This window comes from Eurosta solidaginis, chromosome 1 (assembly GCF_040869045.1).
Source record: "Eurosta solidaginis isolate ZX-2024a chromosome 1, ASM4086904v1, whole genome shotgun sequence".
Taxonomy (NCBI): Eukaryota; Metazoa; Arthropoda; class Insecta; order Diptera; family Tephritidae; genus Eurosta; species Eurosta solidaginis.
In genome coordinates this window covers 36,687,902-36,713,659 of record NC_090319.1, presented here as the reverse complement: position 1 = coordinate 36,713,659, position 25,758 = coordinate 36,687,902, and the positions used below count along the sequence as shown (strand labels likewise).

The 25,758-nt window shown below is 37.4% G+C and overlaps 2 protein-coding genes across 4 annotated transcripts in view; both read right to left on the bottom strand.

The window, feature by feature from the left end:
* Positions 1 to 1,385: 1,385 nt before the first annotated feature.
* On the bottom strand, positions 1,386 to 13,227 carry Ttc30 (tetratricopeptide repeat domain 30). The gene is made up of 9 exons (XM_067780309.1): positions 13,054 to 13,227; positions 12,815 to 12,993; positions 11,877 to 12,235; positions 9,846 to 10,013; positions 9,516 to 9,787; positions 7,375 to 7,571; positions 7,087 to 7,297; positions 6,586 to 6,967; positions 1,386 to 1,541 (listed from the first exon to the last, which is right to left on the bottom strand). Exons 1-9 carry the CDS (start codon positions 13,111 to 13,113, stop codon positions 1,411 to 1,413), a joined length of 1,959 nt encoding a protein of 652 aa, XP_067636410.1. The 5' UTR covers positions 13,114 to 13,227; the 3' UTR covers positions 1,386 to 1,410.
* Positions 13,228 to 14,917: 1,690 nt separating this feature from the next.
* CRMP (Collapsin Response Mediator Protein) overlaps positions 14,918 to 25,758 on the bottom strand; it is an 82,222-nt gene continuing 71,381 nt past the window's right edge. For 2 of the 3 annotated variants that reach the window (XM_067786717.1, XM_067786732.1), the window contains 2 exons: positions 20,627 to 21,345; positions 14,918 to 18,086 (listed from right to left, as the gene is read on the bottom strand). In XM_067786717.1, the coding sequence (XP_067642818.1) occupies positions 18,007 to 18,086; positions 20,627 to 21,345 (799 nt within the window). In that variant the 3' untranslated portion in view covers positions 14,918 to 18,006. Of the gene's footprint in view, positions 18,087 to 20,626; positions 21,346 to 23,264; positions 23,489 to 25,758 lie in introns of all 3 variants that reach the window. The other variant, XM_067786725.1, reaches the window with a different exon arrangement.

The following is a 25,758-nucleotide window of genomic DNA, read 5'->3' as shown; positions in this document are numbered from 1 at the left end:
TGATTGAATTGCAAACGATTGAGTTGCAAGCGTTTTGCAGTTTCTTCAGTCATGAAATTTACTTCGGAACCGGAATCTAAAAGCGCGCAACGTAGAGGGTTTGCATGCGGTAAAGACTGGTAAATTGGAGGAATATTCTGAGCAGGAATTACTTGATTGTGATACCACTGATTCTGCATGTCAAGGTGGTTTGATGGATCTGGCTTACGAGTGAGTGCGCTCATCTTTAGTTAACATTTAAATGCATCTAAATCAAAACAATAAAATAACATTTTCCTGCTTTTCTACGTATGTAGAGCCATACAACATATTGGTGGTTTGGAATTGGAATCCGAATATCCATACGAGGGTCACAAGGATCAATGTCATTTCAGCAAGTCAAAGGTGCATGTCAAAGTAAAGGGTGACGTTGATTTGCCCAAAAATGAAACAGCCATAGCTCAATGGCGCATTACGAATCGTCCTATTTCGATTGGTAAGTTGTTCCCTGCTTTAACTTGAGTAGTTATGAAATTCAGTAGATTTGAGAGTTCCCGTCTGAGCGCATTACAAACAAATCTCCCGACCTATTCAATTAAATAAATAAATTATAAGGTGCGATATACCTCGAAGGAGATTTAGGAAAAGTTTCTTCATCAATTTGCATTATGCTTCATTTTATTTGTTTCTACAGGGATGCGACCTATATGTTTATGCCATCTTCGAACTGCTTCTAACGCAGATGAATTTTCGCTGAAAAGCTGTACACTGCAGAAATACACTTGGGAGTGTTTGCCAAATCACTGCCAAGGAGTAACCCCGCTTAGAAATATTTTTTCCAATTAAAAAAAAAAACCTTTTTCTAAAGATTTTGATGTTGCTTTTCCCGTGCCTTGACACCAGGGCGGCCGCTATTCAGATGCCTTAATTTATTTGACTTAAAAGACAGCTTAACTCAGTGTAGGTTAAGAGTCAGTCTTGCAATCCAGATTTTATAGTAATCAAAATCCTTGCGTCTTGTTGATGTCAAGGCATTATATGCAGCTGTTACAAATTTGTCTTCCTACAACTGCTTGACCACTGTTTTGTGGACCCCATGGAACTTTTACATACAGCCAATGTGCCACATTTTTGAGGCAATTTCTGTGTGGTCTTCAAGGGAGTTCTGATTTCGATATATGTATGTGAATTATTTTTCAAAGCGTAATTTTTCTAAAAATATGTCGTTTCTATTTTAGGTATCAACGCCAATCCTATGCAATTCTATCGTGGTGGCGTCTCACATCCATGGAAAGCACTCTGCTCCAAAAAGAATCTCGATCATGGTGTACTAATTGTTGGTTATGGTGTATCTATGTTTACAATAAAACGAAAACATTTCTTTTTTTGTAGTAATAGTAGTTACTATCCGCAAATGATTTGTGTATTCATTCAATAATCATATTCGCTAAGTCTAATAAGTAGCCAACGCAATTTACGTGATTCCAAACCAATGGTTAACGGTTCAGCGGGTACTTCTTCTGTTGCGGTGTAAATATTTGCAGGCGTGTAGAGGCCGTAAACTGAAAATATATGAAATTTATGTAAAAAATAATTATATAGATATTCAGCCCTATCACCAACCATGGGCACTACCCCGAACCAGTGATCAGCAAACTTGTGCATGTATTAGTGAGCACGGTGGGGCAAACTACACGTTTGGTAGGTTTCTATTTGTGTTTTGAAGTGCATGTTAAATTCTACCTTCAGTCTATTGTATTATTGGGTTAATTTATTATTTAAAATATACTGATGTTATTTTGAAGAAATGGCTCCTTTTTTGTTTTTTTTTTTTGCTTATTTTTGAAAATAAGAACAAGTAAAATATGTCTAACTCTTTCATGTTTTTATAACAATTTTTAAATTTTGTATATTTTACTCTTTCAAAACTAGTTACTGTCAAAAATAAAAGCAAGACAACTTTTCCAAGAGCGGAAGTTGCTTCCACACTTCTTATAATGTACCGTTTTCTAGGGCATTTTAACTGTTTGGAAATACAAAGAAAGTTTACTGTAACTTATGTATGTGCTAATGAATGTAACATTAAAATATATATTCGAGAGCTTTACATTTCCAAACAGGTAAAACTCTCTATTTTTAGCGTGTGAAAAAGTTTTCATGTTGTTATTTTTTGCAGTAATTAATTTAGAGAGTAAAGTGTAAATAATTTACAAAATGTTATAAAGCCATGGAGAAGTTAGGCCTACTTATATTAACTCTTACCTTTCACAACTAATTTATTTTAGAACATTTAAAAATGGGAGCAGAAAGAAAACGGTGTTACCAAGAAGAGTGCCAAAGCATATCAAGCGTTATGGCTTGTCAACACAATTTAGAACAAACAAGTAAGGAAGGCTAAGTGCGGATGTAACCGAACATTACATACTCAGCTGAGAGCTTTGGAGACAAAATAAGGGAAAATCACAATGTAGGAAAATGAGCCTAGGGTAAACCTGAAATGTGTTTGTGTGACATGGGTATCAAATGGAAGGTATTAAATAGTATTTTAAAAGGGAGTGGGCCATAGTTCTATAGGTGGACTCCATTTCGGGATGCCTTTTCGAGATATCGCCATAAAGGTGGACCACGGGTGGCTCTAGAATGTGTTTGTACGATATGGGTATTAAATGAAAGGTGTTAATGAGTATTTTAAAAGGGGATGGGCCTTAGTTCTATAGGTGGACGCCTTTTCGAGATATCGCCATAAAGGTGGACCAGGGGTGACTCTAGAATGTGTTTGTACGATATGGATATCAAATGAAAGGTGTTAATGAGTATTTTAAAAGGGAGTGGGGCTTAGTTCTATAGGTGGACGCCGTTTCGAGATATCGCCATAAAGGTGGACCGCGGGTGACTCTATAATGTGTTTGTACGATATGGGTATCAAATGAAAGGTGTTAATAAGTATTTTAAAAGAGAGTGGGCCCTAGGTGGACGCCTTTTCGATATATCGCCATCAAGGTGGACCAGGGGTGACTCTAGAATGTGTTTGTACGATATGGGTATCAAATGAAAGGTGTTAATGAGTATTTTAAAAGGGAGTGGGCCTTAGTTCTATAGGTGGACGCTCTTTCCAAATATCGCCATAAAGATGGACCAGGGGTGACTCTAGAATGTGTTTGCACGATATGGGTATTAAATGAAAGGTGTTAATGAGTATTTTAAAAAGGTAGTGGGACCTAGTTCTATAGGTGGTCGCCTTTTCGAGATATCGCCATAAAGGTGGACCAGGGGTGATTCTAGAATGTTTTTGTACGACATGGGTATCAAATGAAAGGTGTTAATGAGTATTTTACAAGGGAGTGGGCCTTAGTTCTATAGGTAGACGCCTTTTCGATATATCGCCAAAAGGTGGACCAGGGGTGACTCTAGAATGTGTTTGTATGATACGGGTATCAAATGAAAAGTGTTAATGAGTATTTTAAAACGTAGTGGGCCTTAGTTCTAAGGGTGGACCAGGGGTGACTCTAGAATGTGTTTGTACAATATGGGTATCAAATGAAAGGTATTAATGAGTATTTTAAAAGGGAGTGGGCCTTAGTTCTATAGGTAGACGCCTTTTCGATATATCGCAATAATTCATTATGATATCTGCAACGACTGCTAAATTAGAGCTTGCAAAATTTTAAATTACCCTCTTTTAAAAGTGGGCGGTGCCACGCCCAGTGCCAAAAATGTTACTAATTTTCTATTTCTCGTCATAAGGTCAACGCATCTACCAAGTTTCATCGCTATATCCGTTTTTGGTAATGAATTATCGATATCGAAAAAGTGGGCGTGGTTGTAGTCCGATTTCGTTCATTTTAAATAGCGATCTGAGATGAGCGCCCAGGAACCTACATACCAAATTTCATCAAGATACCTCAAGATTTACTCAAGCTATCGTGTATATGGACGGACGGACGGACGGACAGAGCTAAATTAATTTCTTTTTTCGCCCATATCATTTTGATATATAGAAGTCTATATCTCGATTAGTTTATGCCGTTACGGATTACCGTTATGCGAACAAAGTTAATATACTCTGTGAGCTCTTCTCAGCTGAGTATAAAATGTACTCGATTTCCCACCCAATCTGAAACATCTTAAAATGTCATACATCTGTAAAGTTTGCCCACTGTACACGCACAAAATAATAGCGGCGTCAACCTGTTCGATAGAATGTTGAAAGCAAACTTAATGAATTCACCGCTGAAATCTGACTATCCGTCTTTGTATACGTACACGCATTTTAACTCTCTCGGAACGATGGAGCCGCTCTGCCCATGGCTGCCTATCACGTTCGTCGATTGTCAACCAAAGTGACTACTAACTTTCAACAACCTTTTTAAACAATCATATTATGGATTTTTTTGCTTTAACAACAAAAAGTCGATAAAACTATTATACAAGAACAGTTATACAGGGAAGATGGTAGTCAACATTCGACAAGCGTGCTAGCTCATTATAATTTTTATTTTCTTACTAATAGTTGCTTTGTTTTTCAAGTAACTTCACCTGAATTCAACTTAAAAACGCTCTGTTTCAATATAAATTTCCTTACATTGCGAACTGAGATAGTGCCCTTTTGAGCCAAACTTCAAGATCTGATGGCTTTAAACTGAGTTCGGAGTTAGAACAATTGGGATTGACATAAAGAAAAAAATTAAAATTTGATAGGATGCATAAAAACCCAATAGAATAGATCGACTGATCATGCAATATTACCCCAATTTCTATTGCCGTTTCGAAAATGTCATATGGCAGCTTTTAAAAAAACATTAACTATTCGACTAGTTGTTTGCTATTCGACCATTCGAATAGTTTTTTTTTTTTTTTTGTAATTTTTCAATGAGTTCTGCGATTCGTAAACGCGTTATTGTAAACAATCTGCAGCTCATATATTTTGCCTTTCTTTGATATCCCTAGCAACTAAAAAATAAATTCCAAACCCAGTTACGTTTTCGCAAACTCATTTTGCAGCAAATAATTTAATTGTTTTAATTTTTATGACAAATAATCGAATTTATCAAGCGGTCAGTAGTCGAATAATGACAATAAGTCGATTACATACTCTGTTAAAATCGAATATCAGCCAGTCGCCTTTCAATCTATCCAGAACTTGCTACCCGACTAGTCGATTAGCCGAATAATCGATTGTAAACAAGAGCCTTGGTAATATTCCACTCTGAGGTGTTTTAGACCACGTTTACACATTTAAAGCATGTGCAATAAAGCAATAGATAATCTACTACTCTAAGAACTAGATTAATATCTGTCAAACTTTCACGTTTCTCTTTTATTTCCTGATTGCAATTGGTGATTACATTCTAGGGGTGGTATTTTTTCTATGAAAAAAAAAAAAAAACTCGGCATCTCGAAAACTTGTTCATAATTGCCGATTATGAAAGCGAAAAATTTATATGGTAAATCTAGTTATTTAATTAACGATTGGGAGTTAAGAACGAAAATGAGGATAATCTAGTTATATGTAAACTAGGTCTAAAAAATTTAATTGATTAAATATACACAAATAATTATTAAAACATTTACAAACAACTACAGAGCTTTGCCGCTACAATTTACCCTCTTGCCTGTTATCGATTATACAGTTTTTATCGCTATTTTTTGGAATCTATATTTTTGTTTACATTCCAAACTACATAAAAGCTTGATAAATATTTACTAAAAAGCGAGTTTTATTATAAAGCTCCACACTAATACTTGAAAACTTATAACTGGTGCGATCTCTTAATATGATCGATTTTTTATCGATTACTAATTTTTATCAGTTGTTATCGATTATTTATGTGCGTCAAAATTTATTTATTAAAATTGTTTGGATTATTTATTCGTTCCAATTTTTGTTCATTGTTTTACACAACGTTTTTTTTTTTTCTTTTTGTCCGATATGCTTATCTTTTTCCATCGATTCAATATCGAAATAATTTTTATCGATTTGAAATGGTTTTGTTGGTGAAGGTTTTATCGACTTTATTCTGTTTTCATATTTACTTCAAACGTTTATTCTTTGATATAATTTTTTTATTCTATTTTAAAAATTTGCATAAATTTTTGAATCGAATCTATAGTGTGCTCGTTTTTATCGATAATTATCGAACTTTGTAACGATTATTTAGACGTATTGATTATTATAATCTTAATTTTTAGAATGTTCTATTTAATCGTTAAAGTTTTTTTTCGATTCCTATCGATTTTTATCGAATTTCTTTGCTTTTTATTTTCCTTACTTTTAAGTATCGTGTTAAAATTTTCTATTTACTCGTTTTTCTTATAATTTGTATCGGTTATTATCGATTGTTATCGGTTTGTTATCAATTATCTATTCGTGAAACCTTTTATTTATTATAATCGGTTTTTTTTGCTTTTATTCGATTTTTATGCTTTCGTACAATATTTTTATATCGATTAAAAAATGTTATCGATTTCATGTTTTCTTGTCGATAACATTTCTTTATCTGTTTTAAGCGAATTTTATTTTAATTTAATTGCAAACTATTGCTATAATATAATTTTGTTTCATTCTTTCAGTTAATTGACTCGAAACTTCTGTCACATTTTCCTTACCTTCACAAGATTTCAATAAATTCATCACTTCCTGCACAGCAGTATCAGGCAGCACAATAATTTGTTTCGCCATCCCAGCAAGCAACGCCAATACACAACGTTTCACATGTAGCCAAGTATCGGCATAAAGGCGTGCGCCATTACCACCCTCCAGTGCATGAGCGATACGCGACAAGCCAAATTCATAATTGGATTTAGCACAATACAGGGTGCCTACAACTAAATTGACAATACACAAATGATGATATTGTTTGCCCGTATTGCCTTTTAGTTCTTCAGCTTTTTCGACTTTGCGCATAAGCTCTTCGGCTTCTTCATTTTGAAAGGTCATGATATAGGAGACGCAGAGATTAGCCAAGACAGCAGCTGGTACGGACATTATCTGTGGGTAAGAAATATTTTTTATAACTTAAATATGCATATGCAATATAGTATGGAAGCCAGCTGCCTTTATGGTGCTGTCATAGCTAGCTACCGGGCAACTCGCTCCCTAACACTTACATCAGCATTGTGCTGACGCACGATTGGCTCATAAAATGCCGCAGACTCTTTATATTTGTCGCCTTGCATAAACAGCACATGACCCGCATTGAGTCGCCAAATGGGATTTTCCGAACAAAACTCAGCGCTTGCACGGAACTCGCGCTCTGCACCCTCAAAATCATCGTCGCGCCAGTAAATCCAGGCGCGCGCTAAAACAACTGGCATGTAGCTGAGTAGAACGTAACAAAAAGGTTCGAGATATTTGAATAAATACAAACTATTCTATAAATTGTATCTCACTCTTACAGTTCCAAAGCATTCTCATAGTCTTGCAGGGCATTTCGTAGAGCCATTTGATCGGTTGTACCTCGCACCTCTTGTACTTTGGCAGCCAGACTGCGCAGTTTACCAGCCAAGCTAGAGGCTAAAACTCCTAATTTTTTTTCGGCCTGCTCCGAGGACGTTTGTGCTGATATCAAAGCATCCAACAGCTCGTAGAGGTACTGGAACATTTTAATGTAATTAAAAATTAAATAATTTATTGAAATACCAATCGTAATTACAAATTATGGCCATTAAGCCCTATTTCAGAATTTGGTGGTAGAACGCCCTATCTCAGTTGAAAATGTAATGAATCTTCTTTGAGAAAGAGCTTTAAGCAAATAATTGGGAATGCAGTGGAAATAGTTAAGCTCAGTTTGTCGTTCTTAAGCTATGATTGCCTTTTCAAGAACGAAAAATGACACTGAAGATGGCACAGTCCCGAAACTGGTTTGTCCCCAAACTAAGTTTGTAAAGGGATGACAGAAAATAGTTCCAATATACAACCTATACCTCAATTAAGGGCAATAAAACATTGACCTTTACGATAACGCTGAGAACGATCCTTGGAGTATAGTCTAAAAAGTTGTCTTAAAAAAGATAAATGGAAAAGGTAAAGCGGTGCCAAGATGACCGTCCTTCTTTGAGAACATGATCAATATTTTTGTTTCCCACGCAAAAAGCTGGCTTCTTCTAAATTAAATATCCGACTCTATTCGTTAGAGAAGATAACCATTGACTAAGCTACGAATAGACTTGAACACCAAGTAGAAAAGAGTTAAAATCGGCGGACACTGGTAGTTTTTGCCTTTATAGGACTACGATTAGGATTTAAGTTTGTGTTTTGAAAACTCCTGGGCTGATAGGTGCGGTACTATGCAACCTCAGTGGTTTGGGGTGAAGTGCAATCGAAATGGCTGGCGGGTGAATATCGTAACTACTCTTCCTACTTAATTGGTTCTTACCCGTTAAACGGTTATGACCGTCCAACAAGGTGGACCAGTCGTTCCCTCGTTGGGTTAGCTGGCGCCAATTGGTCCCACCAAGGTAATTTAAATCATTTTCCACCTGGTCTTTCCAGCGGAGTGCCGCCTTTCCTCTGTTTTCATAGGCGGGTTCCGACATAAATACTCTCTTAGCCGGATCATCATCTTACGTTTGCATAACATGGTCTAGCCAGCGTAGCCGCTGTGTTTTAGTTCACTGGATGATGTTGATGTTTGCGTAAACCTCGCACAGCTCATCATTAATCGTCTTCTGTACACGCCGTCGCCAACGCGTAGAGGTCCGTAAATCTTTCAAGGAATTTTGCTCTCGTAACTACCCATGTTCTGTTAAAATCGTGACGGATCTCAAGGTATATTCCACGTCCATCGCCGTTTAGTTGGTGGTGTTGGTACGGTTAAGATTTCTCTTGATTTGCGATCGGTATGCCTCTGAATGCATGTTCCATAAGGTCATTAGTCGACCCTCGTGGGGCCTCCCTGCATACTTACTTACTTAATTGGCGCTTAACCGTTTAAACGGTTATGGCCGTCCAACAAGGCGCGCCAGTCGCTCCTTCGATCCGCCAACCGGTGCCAATTGGTCACACCAAGGAAGTTTAAATCGTTTTCCACCTGGTCCTTCCAACGGAGTGGGGACCGCCTTCTACCTCTGCTTCCATAGGCGGGTTCCGATAGAAACACTTTCTTGGCCGGAGCATCATCATTCATTCGCATAACATGGCCTAGCCAGCGCAGCCGCTGCGTTTTAATTCGCTGGACTATGTGGATGTCTGCGTATAGCTCGTACAGCTCATCATTAAATCTTCTTCGGTACTCGCCATCGCCAACGCGTAGAGGTCCATAAATCTTTCGAAGTACTTTTCCTCCCTGCATAGCTTCGAGATAATAGGTGGCCGACTACGTATCCTAATCCAGAAAGCGGCCTCGAGGAGGAAATGGGACGAAATGAAATAAAAGAAAAATGGACGAGGAGAGGCTTCGCCTTCAGGGGGCTTCGCGAATGATATAACATTCGGGTTCACTGACAAGAACTTATGCGAAAGATGCGATAAAACCAACAGAATCGTAACCAATGCCCAAAACACAATTCAGCCACCTGAATTTAATACATAGACTTACCTGCGATAGATATTTGTATGTAAGATCTGTATGATCTGCCAATATATCAGCAGCCATTTCGTACATCTCATTCTTGCAACATATCAATAGAATATTAGCAAAAGTCTCCTTCGGGCAAGCTGGTGGTCCAAGCTCCAGAAGAAATCCCAATTTACGCAAACCATCAATTACACCTTTGGGATCTGTTAATGCCATATTGTGCAACGTAACCGGATCTAATTCACTCTCTGTTCGTGGTGGCAAATCCAAGAGAGCGTCGCGTGCGGCATCGACTGGAAATTTTAAAATAAATAAATCATTTAGGCCTGAATCGAACTCTTCAATACCCACTATTGCCATCCTGATATTCGATAGCCGCTTTCAAATTCAAAGCCTGCGTTATACCCGAAATAGCCATGGTAATTGGATTACCAACACTACGTGCACTGCCGTCGGTATCGATTTGGGCGCCAATTCCTAATTCGGGATGATTGCGTATGCCGCGCTCCACAATCTCAGCTGCAAGGGATTAAAAATGAAAATGAAATGAAAGAAGTAGAGATTTAATTTTCGATAGAAAAAAATATGATAATCCCATTTGAGAGTTTTAGAGATCAAGGTTTTTTTTAAGGTAAAAGTTCGCCTCATCCCTGTTACAATTCATTAGTGTTGACTTCTCGAGATAGCGTATTCTAAACAGCCATTCAGAAGACAGGTAACAGGCCTGACGACGGGTTTAAAGACAGCTTTACAGAAAGATTGAAAGTGATAAAGATCTTTCGCTTCTACTGTGACTACTAGTATTTTGCTAGTTATTATTCACTGGTGTTACATCCCTGCTAAATGTAGGAGTAGACAGCCTAAGAATAGAATTATGTATAAGCCGACACGAGCTCGGTGACCACGACACCCGTATTGTAAGGCGCAAATCCCAGGCTGGAGGACTTTCTCCACTGCTTTGTAGGCGACACTCCCGGCCGCAATAAGCGTACTCAATGTTAACCCTATCAAGTCAACTCATGTTTTCATTGACAACACCAAAATCAATCAATTCCGGCTCCATACACCCAATGGCACCGAAATCGTGCCCTTCACGAGGAACAGGTACATCTTCGTCGAAATAAACAGTGGTGCCTGACATTCTTCTGGCCAGTTGTTGACTCCAGGCGCTCGATGGAACTCTTGGGGTTTACTAAAGCTCATTTATTCATGGTTATTGAAGTGAAAACAGGCGGCTTCCCGTTCGTCTTTCCGAAGGAAATATTCAGATTGATCTGCCTTAGTCGAAACTGTAGTGTTGCCAGGCAGCGATTCGCCGATGTGATTTCGAAATTATACCGAAGTCATCATCAGAGCAATCCAAAAATGTTCCTGAAATTGAATTGAAGTGATTCCGAAATGCGCTCGACACACCGAACTCGGAGTGATTTCGGTTACAAACTTAAAAAATTGTATCTTTCGAGGAGATATAGACCGACCGTCTCTTCCAATTAGCGTTGTGCTACTTTAAAACGTTTCTACAAATTAGCCAGCCGCTTGTGGTTACGCGTATCCGATATAGTCGTCGAGATTTTAAAAGGGGAGGAAACTGCAGGCTTATCGCACTCAGAGCTGCCACGGGTTGTCTGCTTATGTCGCCAGAACAACATAAACGAGGCGGGAATGCCCCCCATAAAGGAGACAAATGGTATGCTAATCAAAAAGTGTATGTTAAATGCTCAGAAAACTGGACATCCTAACAGACATCTGATTAAAGAAGCCCCTATTCTCTGAAGCAATAGGAGTCATATCCGCAAGCTCTATGATGAAATCCGGCGTATAAGAAATCAGCCGTTTGAACTTAATGAGCATAAACAGGCGTCAGCAAAGAAACAGTAGCGCACTACCTGTGTGAATGCCCAGCTATAGCACACAATAGGTTTCTACCTTCCGGAACTTAAAGCAGTAGCTAAATCCTTCAAAAAAATATCAATAGGTTCATTGTATATACCACTTGGTTAGAACGGAGTACCGACTAGTCATACTAAAACAGCAGCAATTGGTTCAAGGAAAAATGTGCATCCCAATAGCGCCCCTCGGCATCGGCAGGCAGATGAATTTTCGCTGAGAAGTTTATCATAGCAAAAATGCACTCGAGGTGTTTGCCAAAAAACTGACGAGGGGCGACCACACCACGGCAGCCGCGAACAATCTCTGTATGATTTTAAAAATTGTCAAGGAAATATTCATGACCTGCAACCCTAAAGTTCTTTCCAAGGACACTAAGTAAACTCGGAATCATAATCCTGAGCTGACTCCACTTTCGAACTACCACCCCATTCTGCATACCCTACGAAATCCGTTTTGCTAATGGTTTCTTCTTTTTCTCTCTACAGCACTTACACGTATACTCAATGGCTTGTGTTTTCTCCTTTTTGTGATAGTGTGACAAAGCCAAATTATAGGCCACCAACGGATTGAAGCCACCCATTTTCAAAGCATTCGAAAAGCGTTGTACTGCTTTCTCATATTGATCGGCATGAAAGAGCAGACAGCCCTCATCATTGAGAGTTTCAGCATTGCCTGCTGTGCGTTGGTTCAGCACATTTTGTGCACCCGCGAAATCTTCACTCGAATATAGAATGGCGCTTTGTAATTGCAAACAGGATTCACGTAATCCATCCACATCGCTGATTTGTTTTAAAGCGCGTAAAGCGTCCGCGAAAATGCCCGCTTGATACAAAGATTGTGCATAGTAAAATCTGAAATGAATTTTCGTTAAAGTTGAGCAAAATTTTTATATAGATACTTTTATTATTGATGCTAGAGAAACATTACAAAGTTTATAAACGGTGATGGTTACTAGGACATGTTTTTGCATCTTACTTCTTCATCAGCTAGCTTCCGGCAGCTGAGCATTGAACACGAAAACTCCAACATTCATACTTCATACTAGTGTAAAGCTAGATGCCTTTATCCACTCAGCCATATGAATACCCCACTGCTCGCTTTGCCATTGGTCACTAAGTATTGTCTTTTTTTTTTTGTTATTCCTTTATACACCATTAGGTACATACTTATTCTATAGGTTTTCAATCCTAATTGTGTGGAATTATTATAGGCGCGCTCTCAAGAGCTTAGTAACAGAATTTGGAGCAGTACTTTATAATCAATACCCAGCTCCTGAGAAGCTCGCTGATGAAGAAGTGAAATTCAGAAAGATGTCCTAGTAACCATCGCCGTTTGTAAAGTTTGTAATTTTTCTCTAATATCAATAACAAAAACAATTGTATAAAGCAATATGAGCATGTCTCGCTAATCAAATATAAACTTTTATTAACTTATATTTTGCTTCCTTCGGCACCAGTGTGCATAGCTGCTCGTAACAAGTAGCTGCCTCTTCATATTTCTGTGCATGATAATAGCAATAGCCAAGCGTGGATAGTCCAGCTCGGGTATTGGCTGCTTCACCAAAGCTCACCATACAATCAATCACATCATCATAGCGTTTGTCTTTTATCTAAATTATAATGGAAACATGTTAATAAAATACCAATTTACAGTTACAGTCGTTAATTACCAAATTATAAATTGTACGCGTTATATGTCCTTCCCTCAAAATTATTCCTTGGTGCAACATTTTAATGAATGAATAACAATTCTTTAATACTTTTCGGCGTGTTCTTTTAGTGACCTTTTCGTGTTCAAGTACTCTCGACGGTAAACTAAAATTTCTTGTATCCTTGCGCTTGCAAATGGCCAGCTGGCTTTGATGTTTGTTTTTCCTTACGTTGGTGTTACCATGGAAACTCATCGACCCTCAAACAACAAAGTCAACAGCACTCCCCTTCAAAGTTTAAGGTTTACTTCCTTTTATTCGCGTACTAGCCGACCAGAGACAGGCAGACTTTGTATTGCCTGAACTTTTTCTTTCATGTATTTAAACATTTTTCGCTATCTCCCGCCCTGCCCATCTAACAGCCCTATCTTTTCACCTTTTATTCTCTCTATTTTCAACGGTCTCTGGTGTAAGCTTCATCCCTTCGATAGGAGTAGAAAAAGAAATTAATTTGGGGCAGTGTTTTTGTAAAGTGGTACACGGAGAGCTCGAAATTGTACGGGAGGAAGTTTGGAGGAGATGTTTTCTGTCATGACCTCAATGTAAACCGCAAGTTTAAGTTGCTTGATGACTGCAACGCTTTCCAAGCGGAAGTTGCCGCTATTCGGGATGTGATGCGATTCTGTTCAGTGATACTACGTTTGGAGAATAAAACATCTTTCCGATAGCCAAGTGGCTCCTAGGGCGCTAAGCTCAACTGTGGTGTTATCGAGGGTGGTGTGGGATTGCCTGGCATTGCTCGCGGTTGCGTTGAACTATTTTAATTGGAGTTTTGACGGGTCACTGTCCAATGCGATGCCGGTATCGAAAAGAATTTTCAGAGCGTTTTTATTGTTCTATACATAAGGAAGGGTAGTGGCTTTCACTCTAAAATATTGTCCCTGGCGTAAATATATATAGTAATCATATTTTGTGCCTTATGAGGATTCGAGTTGTTCGATCCACACGAGCTATTAAGTCTTCTTCTTTGTCGGGCACCAAGATGCCCGAACTTGTACCGGCAGCCTGGCCTTTACTGCTTTGGGAGAGATTATGAGGATATTGATTTTATGGCTTTTTCTGTATCACTACGGGACTATTTAGGTTAATTTTCGGGTTGTTTTTGGAATCATATCGTGGCTATTTCGGGTGTCCATTTCAGGTGTCCCGTAGCTATTTCCAGATTACTTCAGGACTCTTTAAGTATTGTTTTAGTGACCTTTTCGTGCCTCTTTCAAGATTTTTTGGACAATTATGGGGCCGTTTTGGGCTTGTGATGCAGATCATCTCGGAAATGTTTCGGATCAGTTTCTTGATTGCTTTCGTAATAATATTGCCGAGATCATTTCATCACTATTTCTGGATTATCTGCGTATGCTTTTGAGATTAATTCGATTGGTAATGTTTTCGGAGCGATTTCGAAGCTGTTCGGGAACCATAACACAAGGATCATCTAGACTGTTTTCTGATCAATTTAAAGATCACTGTTTTGAAAAATCCAGTATATTCTTCTCTCTATGGATCATTGCGGGTTTATCTTTGGACTATTTCGCAATTGTGCGCTGAAATTTCGGGACCTTTTCAGAACAATTTCAAGATTGTTTTCTAGACTGTCTCGGAAATGTTTGGGGAACATATCAGAGTATATCGTAATAATTGTTGTATTTTCTTCGTGCGGACTGAGCCGCCGGTATATGCTAGTTGTGGTATATTATAAGCAGCAGCAGCCAAAGTTAATCACGTCGATCAAAGTTCGATCACTCAGTTAGTGAATTTTATTTCGACAAAAATTATTTACCTAAAGCCTAATTTTCCAAAAATTTAACAAATGAAAAACCAATCAAAGTTTTTATTAGCGTACAACGATGATAATTTATTAAATATTAATTTGTATTTTCATTGTTTTAAGATATTATAGTAATTAAAAAAAAAAAAAATAGAAAAAAAATATTTCTTGTCTTAAAAATTTTACATAACTTTCAAGATAAAGGATTTACAAACAAGCGTATATTTTGCTTAAAAAGGGTGTCACGGTGTTTAACATAAACTTCAAGAAAATTATAGATTTACTATAAAATTTTATATAAGTCACTTAGGGGAAAGTTCAGTTCAAACTTATCAAACTTAATTTCCCAATACACAATACGGTCGCTTAAAGGTTAATTAAAGGCGTTTGAAGGCAAAATTATGCTTTAAATATCTTGACTTAACTATTATAAATACATTAAAAATGGTCTTAGTACAAATAAACAAACAAATATTTATACAAAACTGTGCCCAAAATAATAGCAGCAAAAATGAGATGCAAATTGTATACGTTATTTTCCTCTTTTTTATGTCGTTTATTAAAAAAAAATTTTTAAATTATATAACGAAAATTATGTAAACTAATTTGTAAAACATTTTCGAAAAACTTGAAAAAAAACTGTTCATGAAAATGTCCAAATTTGTATTTAGCAGTTTGGGAAACGTTGGGAGCATGATGCAACGAAACCAGACAGATGAAGTCAGTAGTACAACAAAAATTTGACGGTCCTCATATTGCGGTCATGCATTTTAAATTTGTAGTGGGGGAAATATTTTGGTACTATTTTGCTGCTTTTTTACTATTTTAAATCCCCATCACATAACATTTTTGATGCAGCATTGTGCGCTGACAAATGAGTAGATGGCATGTACTCGTATTTGCATGGAAAGCGAGAAATAACGCCAACGTCACCAGCGTCATCTGACATGAAAAAGTAGCCAACTTGTTTGCAAGCAAGGCATAACAAGAACAATTTGACATTTATTTTGGCTATGAGTGCTTTCAGATATTGCAAGTGTTATTATTTTTCACACTCGTTAGTACTTTTGTTACATTTTTCACAATTAAAATCCGCATTTTAACAAATGAATAGGATACAAAATATGTTAGCACATATTTTTTTAATATAGTGAGAATGTTTATAAGAGTTATTCGAGAAATTTTTTTATGTAAATGGGCAAGCCGAAATAAGTTTCAACTGCTAAGTCTGAAGTTCTTTTATATTTACCAACGCAGCATCTTGAGCGATTGTGACAATGTTCGCTTTTGCATCAAAACTCATGAACATGATAAATTTTATTGTGACGCGGCCATTACTAAACAACGTCTGTCCGGATTGATCATACGGCTGACAGTGCTTCATGTATGTTAAAATATTCCCAGGGTTAGCCAGAATTTTTTAAAATTTAAATAAACTGTTTAAATTCAAATCTGATAAGCCAAAGACTTAATTTTTGCCCACAGATATGTAAATCTATAAGCCTTGATTTTGAAACATCGTTACTGTAAAATCTCTGTGCTATATATTTTTACACCATCCATTCCTTTCTGCCTACCTTTTAACGCTTTATTTGCATGATGGGTCTTGGGATCGTATACCGTCAATAACGAGTTTTCATATACCAAGTCTCCCAGATACTCATCAGAAACTTCATGGTTGTCAATTATCGCATTGACGTCAACAATCTGTTTCCATATTCTTTAGTTGTGGATAATGTGTTACTCTGAAGATCCAGCCATTCAGTTTCGCTGACTAAAAATGTTTATTTTTCTGCCAGAAGCTTTGTAATTCTGGTGCAGCTAAATAATGCCCGGAATTAGCCCCTGGAAAATGGAAGTTAAGCCGACGGGCTTTTATTTCATGTAGCAAAAGGAAATAACGCCCTCCCACAAAAGAGATACACACCGCAAGCGTTATTTTCCTGTGCGTTATTTTATATTTCAGAATAGCATGAGTGTAGTATTTTTTTATGATACTGAAAAAATCAATGCTGCAGAACAAGTCAAGAAGCAACACTTAAAGTTATGACGGTGAGTAATGTCAAATGCGATTCCATTTTGTAATATTGACTTGACCTGTCTGGCTTTATTGCATCATGGTTTGGAGTATGCAGTATTGTTTTCCAATTAATTTAGGTCTGACAACGTGTAAATTTCAAGTCTCTCAAAATTTCCATTGACTTTGTAGGATTTTTTTTTTCTGACGGGTCTTTAGATTTTTCTGTTTACAAATTGTGAAAAATTTAATTTTTTATATGGAAGAGAGAATATCAATGAGAATTTTGATAGACATGAAACTTGCACTTTGCCGAACTAAAATCAATTGCACTACAAAACTGCATACTCAAAAGCGTTTCTCAAAATTCTCAACAAAACTTGGTAATTTTCTAGAACATTTTTTAAAACTTCTCGAATTTTACGAAAATACTTTCAAAATTGGATTACATAGCTTTTCTTATATAATTCAGTAAAGTTTAAATAGTGAAAAAAAAGAAAATAACTAATACAATTTGCAAATCATTTTCGCTGTTATTGTTTTACACGCAGGTGTACACATATAGATAAATATGCATTTTTTATTAAAAATATTTATGTAAAAATAACTATTAAAACAAAACAGTATTTAAGCTAACACATAAATTACATAGTCATATGATTGCACAAAAAAGAGCAAATAATTCTATTTATTTGTTAGTGTTAAGGGTATTCACTATGTACTTTGTTTTACGCTTTAATGCTTATAACATACACAAGTACATATAGTAAATGTAGGGATATATGAATTAAACTGTTGTATAATTAATTAGAATTATTTATTTATAATCTCCATTCCACTAATCGTTAATATTTTATTAATCGTCTTTGCTGTATATAAAGATTTGGTTTAGTTTGCTTATCAATTCATGCGATTTTTGATTGATGTGAGTTTGAGATATTATTGCATTCTGCTGACTTCATCTGCATTGTTATAGACTTGTTGTTTTTGTTGAAAACATTCGCCATTATTCCAATCTCTTAGTTTATGCAAGTTTCATGTTTTTTTATTATGTACTTAATGTAGTCAAATTTCGTATTGTGCGATTTGGTGCTGATGTGTGATGACTTAGCGTGTGAATCGTTTGGTTGATTTACCAAAAACCAGAAGATTGGCCACCTGGTGGATTTCTAACGCGAATGCATGAACGTGCACAAGATTTGTCTAGCTCTTCTGTAAAAAGAACACAAACAACATTTTTCAGCGTATGTACAATAAAATAATTAAAAAATTTGTTTTTAAATTAAACGGTTTTACTGAAAACAATACTTACATGAAGTAATAATAATACTAAAAGCTAGAAAATAATTAGGTAGGTCCTAGGTACTAGTCATCACACTCTTCATCAATCTAAGGCGTTGATCAGACAATGAAATAAAAGCGTTGGACGCGTGAAATTTCTAAAAATGTGAGGCGTAGCATAACCCTATCAAAGTTCAGTTGGTCTTATATATGTATGACTATCAATAGAAATTTTACGCGTCCAACGCTTTTATTTAATTGTCTGATCAACGCCTTAGATTGATGAGGAGTGTGATGACTAGTACCTAGGACCTACCTAATTATTTTCTAGCTTTTAGTATTATTATTACTTAATGTAAGTATTGTTTTCAATAAAACCGTTTAACTTAAACAAATTTTTTTTTTATTATTTTATTTTCAACTTTTTAGTCTTAATTTAATTGCCTATCATTTCTCATTCTATTTAGTTCATTTAGTGACTCATTATTACACGGACTCTTTCCTGAAAATTTGTTACAATCTAAGTCCTCAATACATAATCCTTCCAAAGACTTTACTCGACTCTGCGCCACGTATGCTTGTCACTCCTCCAACTCCAAAATATTTTGATGTCACTTCTACCGGGCTGTATGTAATATTTGTTCCAAATATGAGCCAAATCGGACCACAAATACGATTTTTGTGAATATCTCGATCCTTGCGCCACCTAGGGGCGATTTTTTTATGGGTCGCTTTCTATTCTTGTATGCTGTATGTATTATGTGTTCCAAATATGAGCCAAATCGGACCACAAATACGATTTTTGGAAATATCTCGATCCTTGCGCCACCTAGCAGCGATTTTTTTTCATAGGTCGCTTTCTATTCTTGCATGTATTATGTGTTCTAAATATGAGCCACATCGCAACACAAATACTATTTTTGTGAATATCTCGATCCTTGCGCCATCTAGCGGCGATTTTTTTCTTATTATTGGATTGTCATCGGGTTCTGAACTACAATCCATGTTTCAAGCTTGTAGCTCATTGGGAAGTTATTTAAATTTCAATTACAAAATTCGTGCCGGCCGTCCACCCTGTCAAGTCAAGCTAAATAAAACCGTTTAAAAAAGTGGCAGTGCTGAAAGGATTACCAGCATGGATGAGTTGAAATTTTCTGGGAAAAGATTACAAATATTAATAATTTTGGAGGGGTGAAATAAGGTCAACGTTCTTAACGTCAATGGACCTTATGGCCACTTCAAATATTAACAAAGTCAATTGAAGTTATAACCGTATGAAGCGGCCACGACGCCAAATTTGAAACGGTCACAATATCAATGATATTAATGTTATGACCTTTCCCGAAATGGCCATAAAGCCAACTTTTTTTTTTCTAAGTGGTCATAAGGTCAATTTTTTTTGTTTCGCATCTCCACTTTTTTCAATTCTATCTGTCATTACAGTTATGTTTAATGTTTTTTATTTCAAACTTTCGGATATGGCGCTCTTTTTCGTATATTTTGGTCTCATTCTAGTGAAAAATCGAAACAAAATGGCCCAGGGAGGTTCTCTCTGAGATAAGAACTTATTAAGCTAAAGGTTTGGAGCTTGGTCAACGACTAAAAAGGTCAGTTGTTGTTATGATCACTTTAAATGGCCGTAAGGTCAATTGACCGTATGACCACTACAAATTGTTATAAAGTCAATTGACTTTATGATAATTCTTCGTTCATAGTGGATATAAGGTCAATTGACGTTATGTCCTTATGCCACTTGGCCAAAAATAGTTACTAGTCAGATTCCCATTTGGTAAATATTTGTCCGAAGAGATTTCTGCGATCAATCAGCCAGCGTCACAGAGGGTGCTTTTCCAAGTCACTCATGCTATCGGAAACAGACGGAGTCTCAGTGTTACCTCAACATAGTCTCGGTGTTACCCCGACATACATAATTGTTTCTTTGCTATTAGGGTTGCAATGTCCCACAGCTTTAGATTTACATGTCGAACTTTTATAAATGCTGCACGGGCTTCCTTCTTCCCTGCTAAGTATCTTTCTCCACTATTCTTCTGTTTTTTTACTCGACCTCTGCTGCATCAGGGAGTTCATCGATTTTCTACTACTTTCGATCTCCAAGTCAGATTCATCACTGGTTTCCTGCTGTATTCTTCTTCTCTCCTCCTTATCCAGATTATAAGATTCAGAGAGTTTCATCTTCTTCGCACGACCACCTGTCCTAAGAAAAAATAACCGTCCGCCCCTTAATGTTGTGAGGACAACTTAAATTCAGTTCTTTCGTTCAAAAGCTCACCAAGCCTACTGTCATTGTTAACATTGCTAAGCCTCGATCTACGAAGTAAGATATGCGAGTTAAAGCTAGCATGGACGTATTAAATGAATTTATATTTTCACAAAACTGGCAAACCTTAACTTACAAAGTTTCACGTGACTATAAAATACAAAAAAAAAATTTAAGTCATAATTTTTCTTACCGCTAACGGAAAACGTTGATTCTTGCATATTACGCTGCCCTTCCACATGTCCACGACCCGTTGGCGTATCAGCCACAGAACCACCCGCTCCTGGCCTGGATGGCAATATGGTACGCGAGATTGGCTCCTGATAAGGTATTTCAATTTCCAGAGCGCCCAAATCCATTCTCTTCATACCACCATGTATCTGATTTTCATGCTCTTCGCCATTGTGATCTTCGTTGAATGAAATCTTACCTTCAAGCACATCGTACAAATATGGCGGACGTGTTGGTGTATTAATGAAACGACCATAACCTTCAGCCACGCGTACTGCACCATCCTCAACGCAAATACGTCCACGTACCAATACAATTTCTGGTACACCATGACAAACCATACCTTCAAATATATTAAAATTGCAAGCTTGATGATGAGTCTCTTTTGAAATGGTGCGTGTTTGATTTGGATTCCAGATGACTATATCAGCATCGGAGCCAACAGCGATGCGTCCCTTTTGTGGATAGAGATTAAAGATTTTGGCAGCATTTGTACTAGTAACAGCAACAAAACGGCAGGGATCCAATAGGCCGGCATGCACGCCCTTCTCCCACACGATCGACATACGATCTTCAACGCCGTTGACACCATTGGGTATTTTGGTGAAATTACCTCTGCCCATCTCCTTTTGCTCCTTGTTGAAGGTGCAATTGTCACTGCCGGTCGTTTGTAGATCATCGCTGTGGGATGTAAAGAAAGAATTTCATAATTGGTGTGAAGAAAGAATTTTCAGATCTCGTGTGATAAATAAGAACAAAGCAACGAAATGAAGGCGATGAAAATTAGTTAGCGCCAAAAGCACACGCCACATAGACGTACAAAATTTGAGGCGCGGTAAATTAGTAAAATTGTCTTTGACTGTTGCTTAGATGGTAAAGCCGATGAGACTGAATAGAACCAGACAAAGGAGCTGTGGATATTAGTAGTGATTTTGAAGCTGAACTCTAGGCTTAACACAGAACATAGGCTCAAACGAGCTTGTTTACCTTTTATCCTGCCTATGGGACGGTCATAAGGCAAGAAGACGTTATCTCAAGACCCCCCTTAGTCTTCGGAAGTTGTGTAGTCTCCTCTTGAAGGAGTATATATACGGAACGTCGGTATCTTACTCAATGTAAATGGCTCTTATATCATAACAAACATGTACTACATACGTCTTATTATAATCTTCAATACAAACAATACAATTATGTTTTCTATAAGGAGGGATTGTTATGATGGGGAGCTCTTCGACACTTTAGCTTTCGCGGATGGATCTAAAATAGTTTTCGGAGTGAGATCGGAAGTATTTCATTTATTCCAGGCACGTCTATATATAGTGGACGCAAGGAATGTTACTGGATACAAATACTGTCGGATAGGCATCTTTACCCATAGCCAAGCGGCTTTTCGGGTCCACAGATCAGCGGTACTCAATAGCTATTGGACAATTGGGGCTTTTATATGCAGCTGGGAATGAAACAAAGTAGCTTAAGTCGCAGCTGCGGCTAGGGGTGAAGAAAAGTTTGGTGAACCTACTGTGCTATTGTCCAGCGAACTGGCGTGCTCTGCTTCGACTTCTTGGAAAACTCCTTTTCCAGAGCCTCCAGAACTAAAGATGTTGTAGTATCTTATATATATATATAAACTCAACGGGATGGATATTTGGCGTGGAGACTTCTATCGAGGCTTTTGAACATTTTAGTATTTTTCATTGGGTTATTCACGATCTTTGGTATCAATACGGAACTTTACCGCTAATTGGAGGCAAATAGGACTCGCTGCACCAAACAAGCAACCACACAATTTGGTACTCCTTTTTAGTAGGTATTTCCCAAAAAAATTTCAGCTCCCTAACTCCCTCCCACTGTTACAACAACAATGTAGAAGCAATAAAGTGGTTGCTGGGAAGGTGAGAAGTGCCTCGGAATATCAGGTGCAACCCCAGGAAAGTTTAAACGTCATCTTTGAAATGTGTTTGCGAGTGCTAGGCCCCAAAAGCGGCTTTTAGGCTGATCGAGTTCAACATGTTGAAATCAATCGATGACCTAACGTGTAACACTGACTGCAGGAAGTTGTTGACTTCCAGGTACATAATATAAGGAACCCTTCGAGGGAGAAATGGAGGACTTATAGGGTTGTAACAGCCTATACACAGGACTCGACAACGGAAAAGGGACCAGTGGCTAGGCTATACTCGGAAACATCTGTGGGTCCATCAGTCTAGCTGACATCTTAATTCCTGCAGTGACTCTCGTGATAGCAACTGGACTGCTCCAAGACGGTACACTTTCAAATGCCAAGGTAAAGACTTTTGTTATCAGTCAAGCTGTTTTAAAGATATTAGAATCAAGCTGATAGATTGTCTTATGTTAAATAGTGTAGATATGGACACAATTACTAAAACATAGTATCTATGAACGAATTCAACTCACGCATATTAAATACTCGACTGATACTATTTATAAGAATCCCCTAATGAAGATAGTAGAAAACGAGCCTCATGTATAAAAAGTTAGTATTAGCTCAAACTCTATTGTTTTAAGTAAGAGGTGCCTGACTCACTTTTTAAGCATGAGACCCAATAATTGCTTTATTGTAAAATGTGTGAAATACTTACTACGCCAATGACTTCATCAATTGCCTTGGCGTTTCGGCTGATTCGCGTATTGGTGGACTTGTTATATAATAAATACGCTCTTGCTGACGTACACCGCTCATTGTGCGTCCAAGTGAACTTGCCAAAGTCTCACCAAATACAACGTAACCGCTACGACGAGCGCGTCCAATAATTTCCGCTGACGATTTTGAGGTTATGCGCGTCACATAGAGCGGTGTCTTCATCTGATCATTCAAATGAGAGATTAACGTTGATGTGTGCATTTGCGGTTTGTAAGCATGTTGTTATTGAGCGGGTGTGTGAAAGAGCAGTAGATACATGTATGTATAAAGAGAGAGACAGAAAAAAACCAACAAAAACGAGACAAATAAACAAAGTGGTTGGCAGAATTACAAACGTACATACAAATAAATGTTAGATGATATTGACATTAAATACAATGACGAATAATTAGTGTATAATTAATGTTAATTAAAATCTATTTAGCAGCAATAATGCTTATGTGTGCGAATGGGCGGATTATCCATAAGTCAGTAAGTGTCAGTTAATAGCACAACAGATGCCCTTACGACTGTTATCGGGAAGCTCCCAGCAATGGCACTTAACCATCAGTATTGACAACTGTCTGCCCGTTAAATCCATTTGATTACCTATGCTCAATTTAAGATGAATTTGAGAACTAACCTTAATGTCATATCTCAAACGTAGGTTCAAAAGACACATTTTTATTATGGGATGTTCTCTACTTCTCAAATTGAGAAATTAATTAATTTCTCTAACCCTTATCAAACATGTGCGGGACTAGAAGAAATCGAGAAAGTTGCCTGAATATGCCGAGGTTAATGAACAATTTCTAAGGAACTACAATTACGTCGTGTGAACTAGGCAATTCGTAAGCCACATAGTGAATTAGTTTGAGCTTTAATAATGTGCTTTGTGGACATCATATAATACTGCAGACTTCTCAAGACTTAAGGCCGCGGCACAATGAAACTTTTCGTATAGATGCGTTTAACACAAGCTTATGCATTCCACTAACATCGCCACAATCAACCAAGATGCCGCGTTTATAAATATAAAGCAACTTTACACTTGGCAATTGAAGTTTATTTCGCTTTGCCCATTCACATACAAAATTAAGCGAAGCACTGTTGTAAACATTCTCCCTATACAAAAAAAAACTTGCTAACATATTTTGTGTCGTATTCATTTGTTATATAGCAGTTTTTAATTGCGAAAAATGTTACCAACGAGTGGGAAAAATAATTTCACTTGCAAAGTGTGCCAGCACCCTTAGCCAAAGCAAATGTCAAATTCTTCTTCTTATGCTTTGCCTGCAACAAAATTTGAGAGTTGGCTACCTCTTCATATCAGATGGCGCCAATTTCGCTCGATCTGTCGTTCTCCACAAAAATACGTGCAAAGAACACATTATGCCTAAGCTTGTGTTGAACTCATCTATATGAAAAACTGCTTATGTGACGGAGCTATTACTCGCCAAACAAATAAAAAAATAATAAGAACTAAAACAGAAAACACGCTATTGAAATTCAAAAGAAGTTTAGGTTATGTTCAACTAGCCGCGAGGACCTCACATAGACTGAATGACCATATAGTGTTACCATATAGTGGTCTACGACCAGAATGAAAAACCCTATCGAAAACCAGTACCTTTGTCGTAAAATAACTCCGTCCTCTTAGCAGGTACTAGCAGCTTTCTGGTGCTATGCGACTTGCTGCTTCTAGATCTGATAGCTGTGGCATTCCTAATAACAGGAGTGTTAGCCTGCTGAGACTAGGCGCGAGCACGTTTCGTGCTCAATGCCAGAAATCAGTGTTCAGGCAGAATATCCATCATGAGCCTTCAGTCCTCTATTTAATGATAAGAGTAACTTTGTTAGTCGTAGATTGTCGCTTACATGATCTTCGACCCTTTGCAGCTCCACACTGGGTTCCACGCCTTTCCTGCTTTATCGGGAATGTACAACTCTTGCCTTCTTTTTACTTTGCCGAATCTGTTTTGGATGTCTACGGTACAAGCTTCGAGGGATGCGCCTTTTTTGCTAGCTCATCCGCTTTTCGTTTCCATCTACATATTCCCATAACACAGGGACCCAATATATGGTGATGTATACTTCTCCCTATCCCGATTCTTTCCAGGTATTGCTAACACACTCTCAGATACTGTGGGTATTAAACTGGGTCGTTTTATTAACCGATATCGCGCCATCGACTTTGCGATAGGATTTGGGCTCAAGAAAAAAAGTTCCACTACGCATACCCAAAAAAATAATTTTCGAGCCTGCGAAATTTCATTTTTTTTAACTTTTTTTCGACTTTGATTTTTAAGGCTGTTTTCATGACCTACTAAAAAATTTTCATTTGATTGTAAAATTTTCATGTATACGCACAAATTTTCATGTACACAGGGAATACATATGAAAATTATTTTAGTAGGCCATGAAAGAAACCTTAAAAAGCAAAGTCGAAAAAA

Coding starts and splice junctions, on each gene's coding strand:
- Ttc30 (XM_067780309.1), bottom strand. CDS start 13,113: ATGTTGCACCAAGGAATAATTTTGAGGGAAGGACATATAACGCGTACA. Junction 7,298..7,374: donor TATGAGAATGCTTTGGAACT/GTAAGAGTGAGA, acceptor CGTTCTACTCAG/CTACATGCCAGTTGTTTTAG. Junction 1,542..6,585: donor TTTATTGAAATCTTGTGAAG/GTAAGGAAAATG, acceptor ATATATTTTCAG/TTTACGGCCTCTACACGCCT.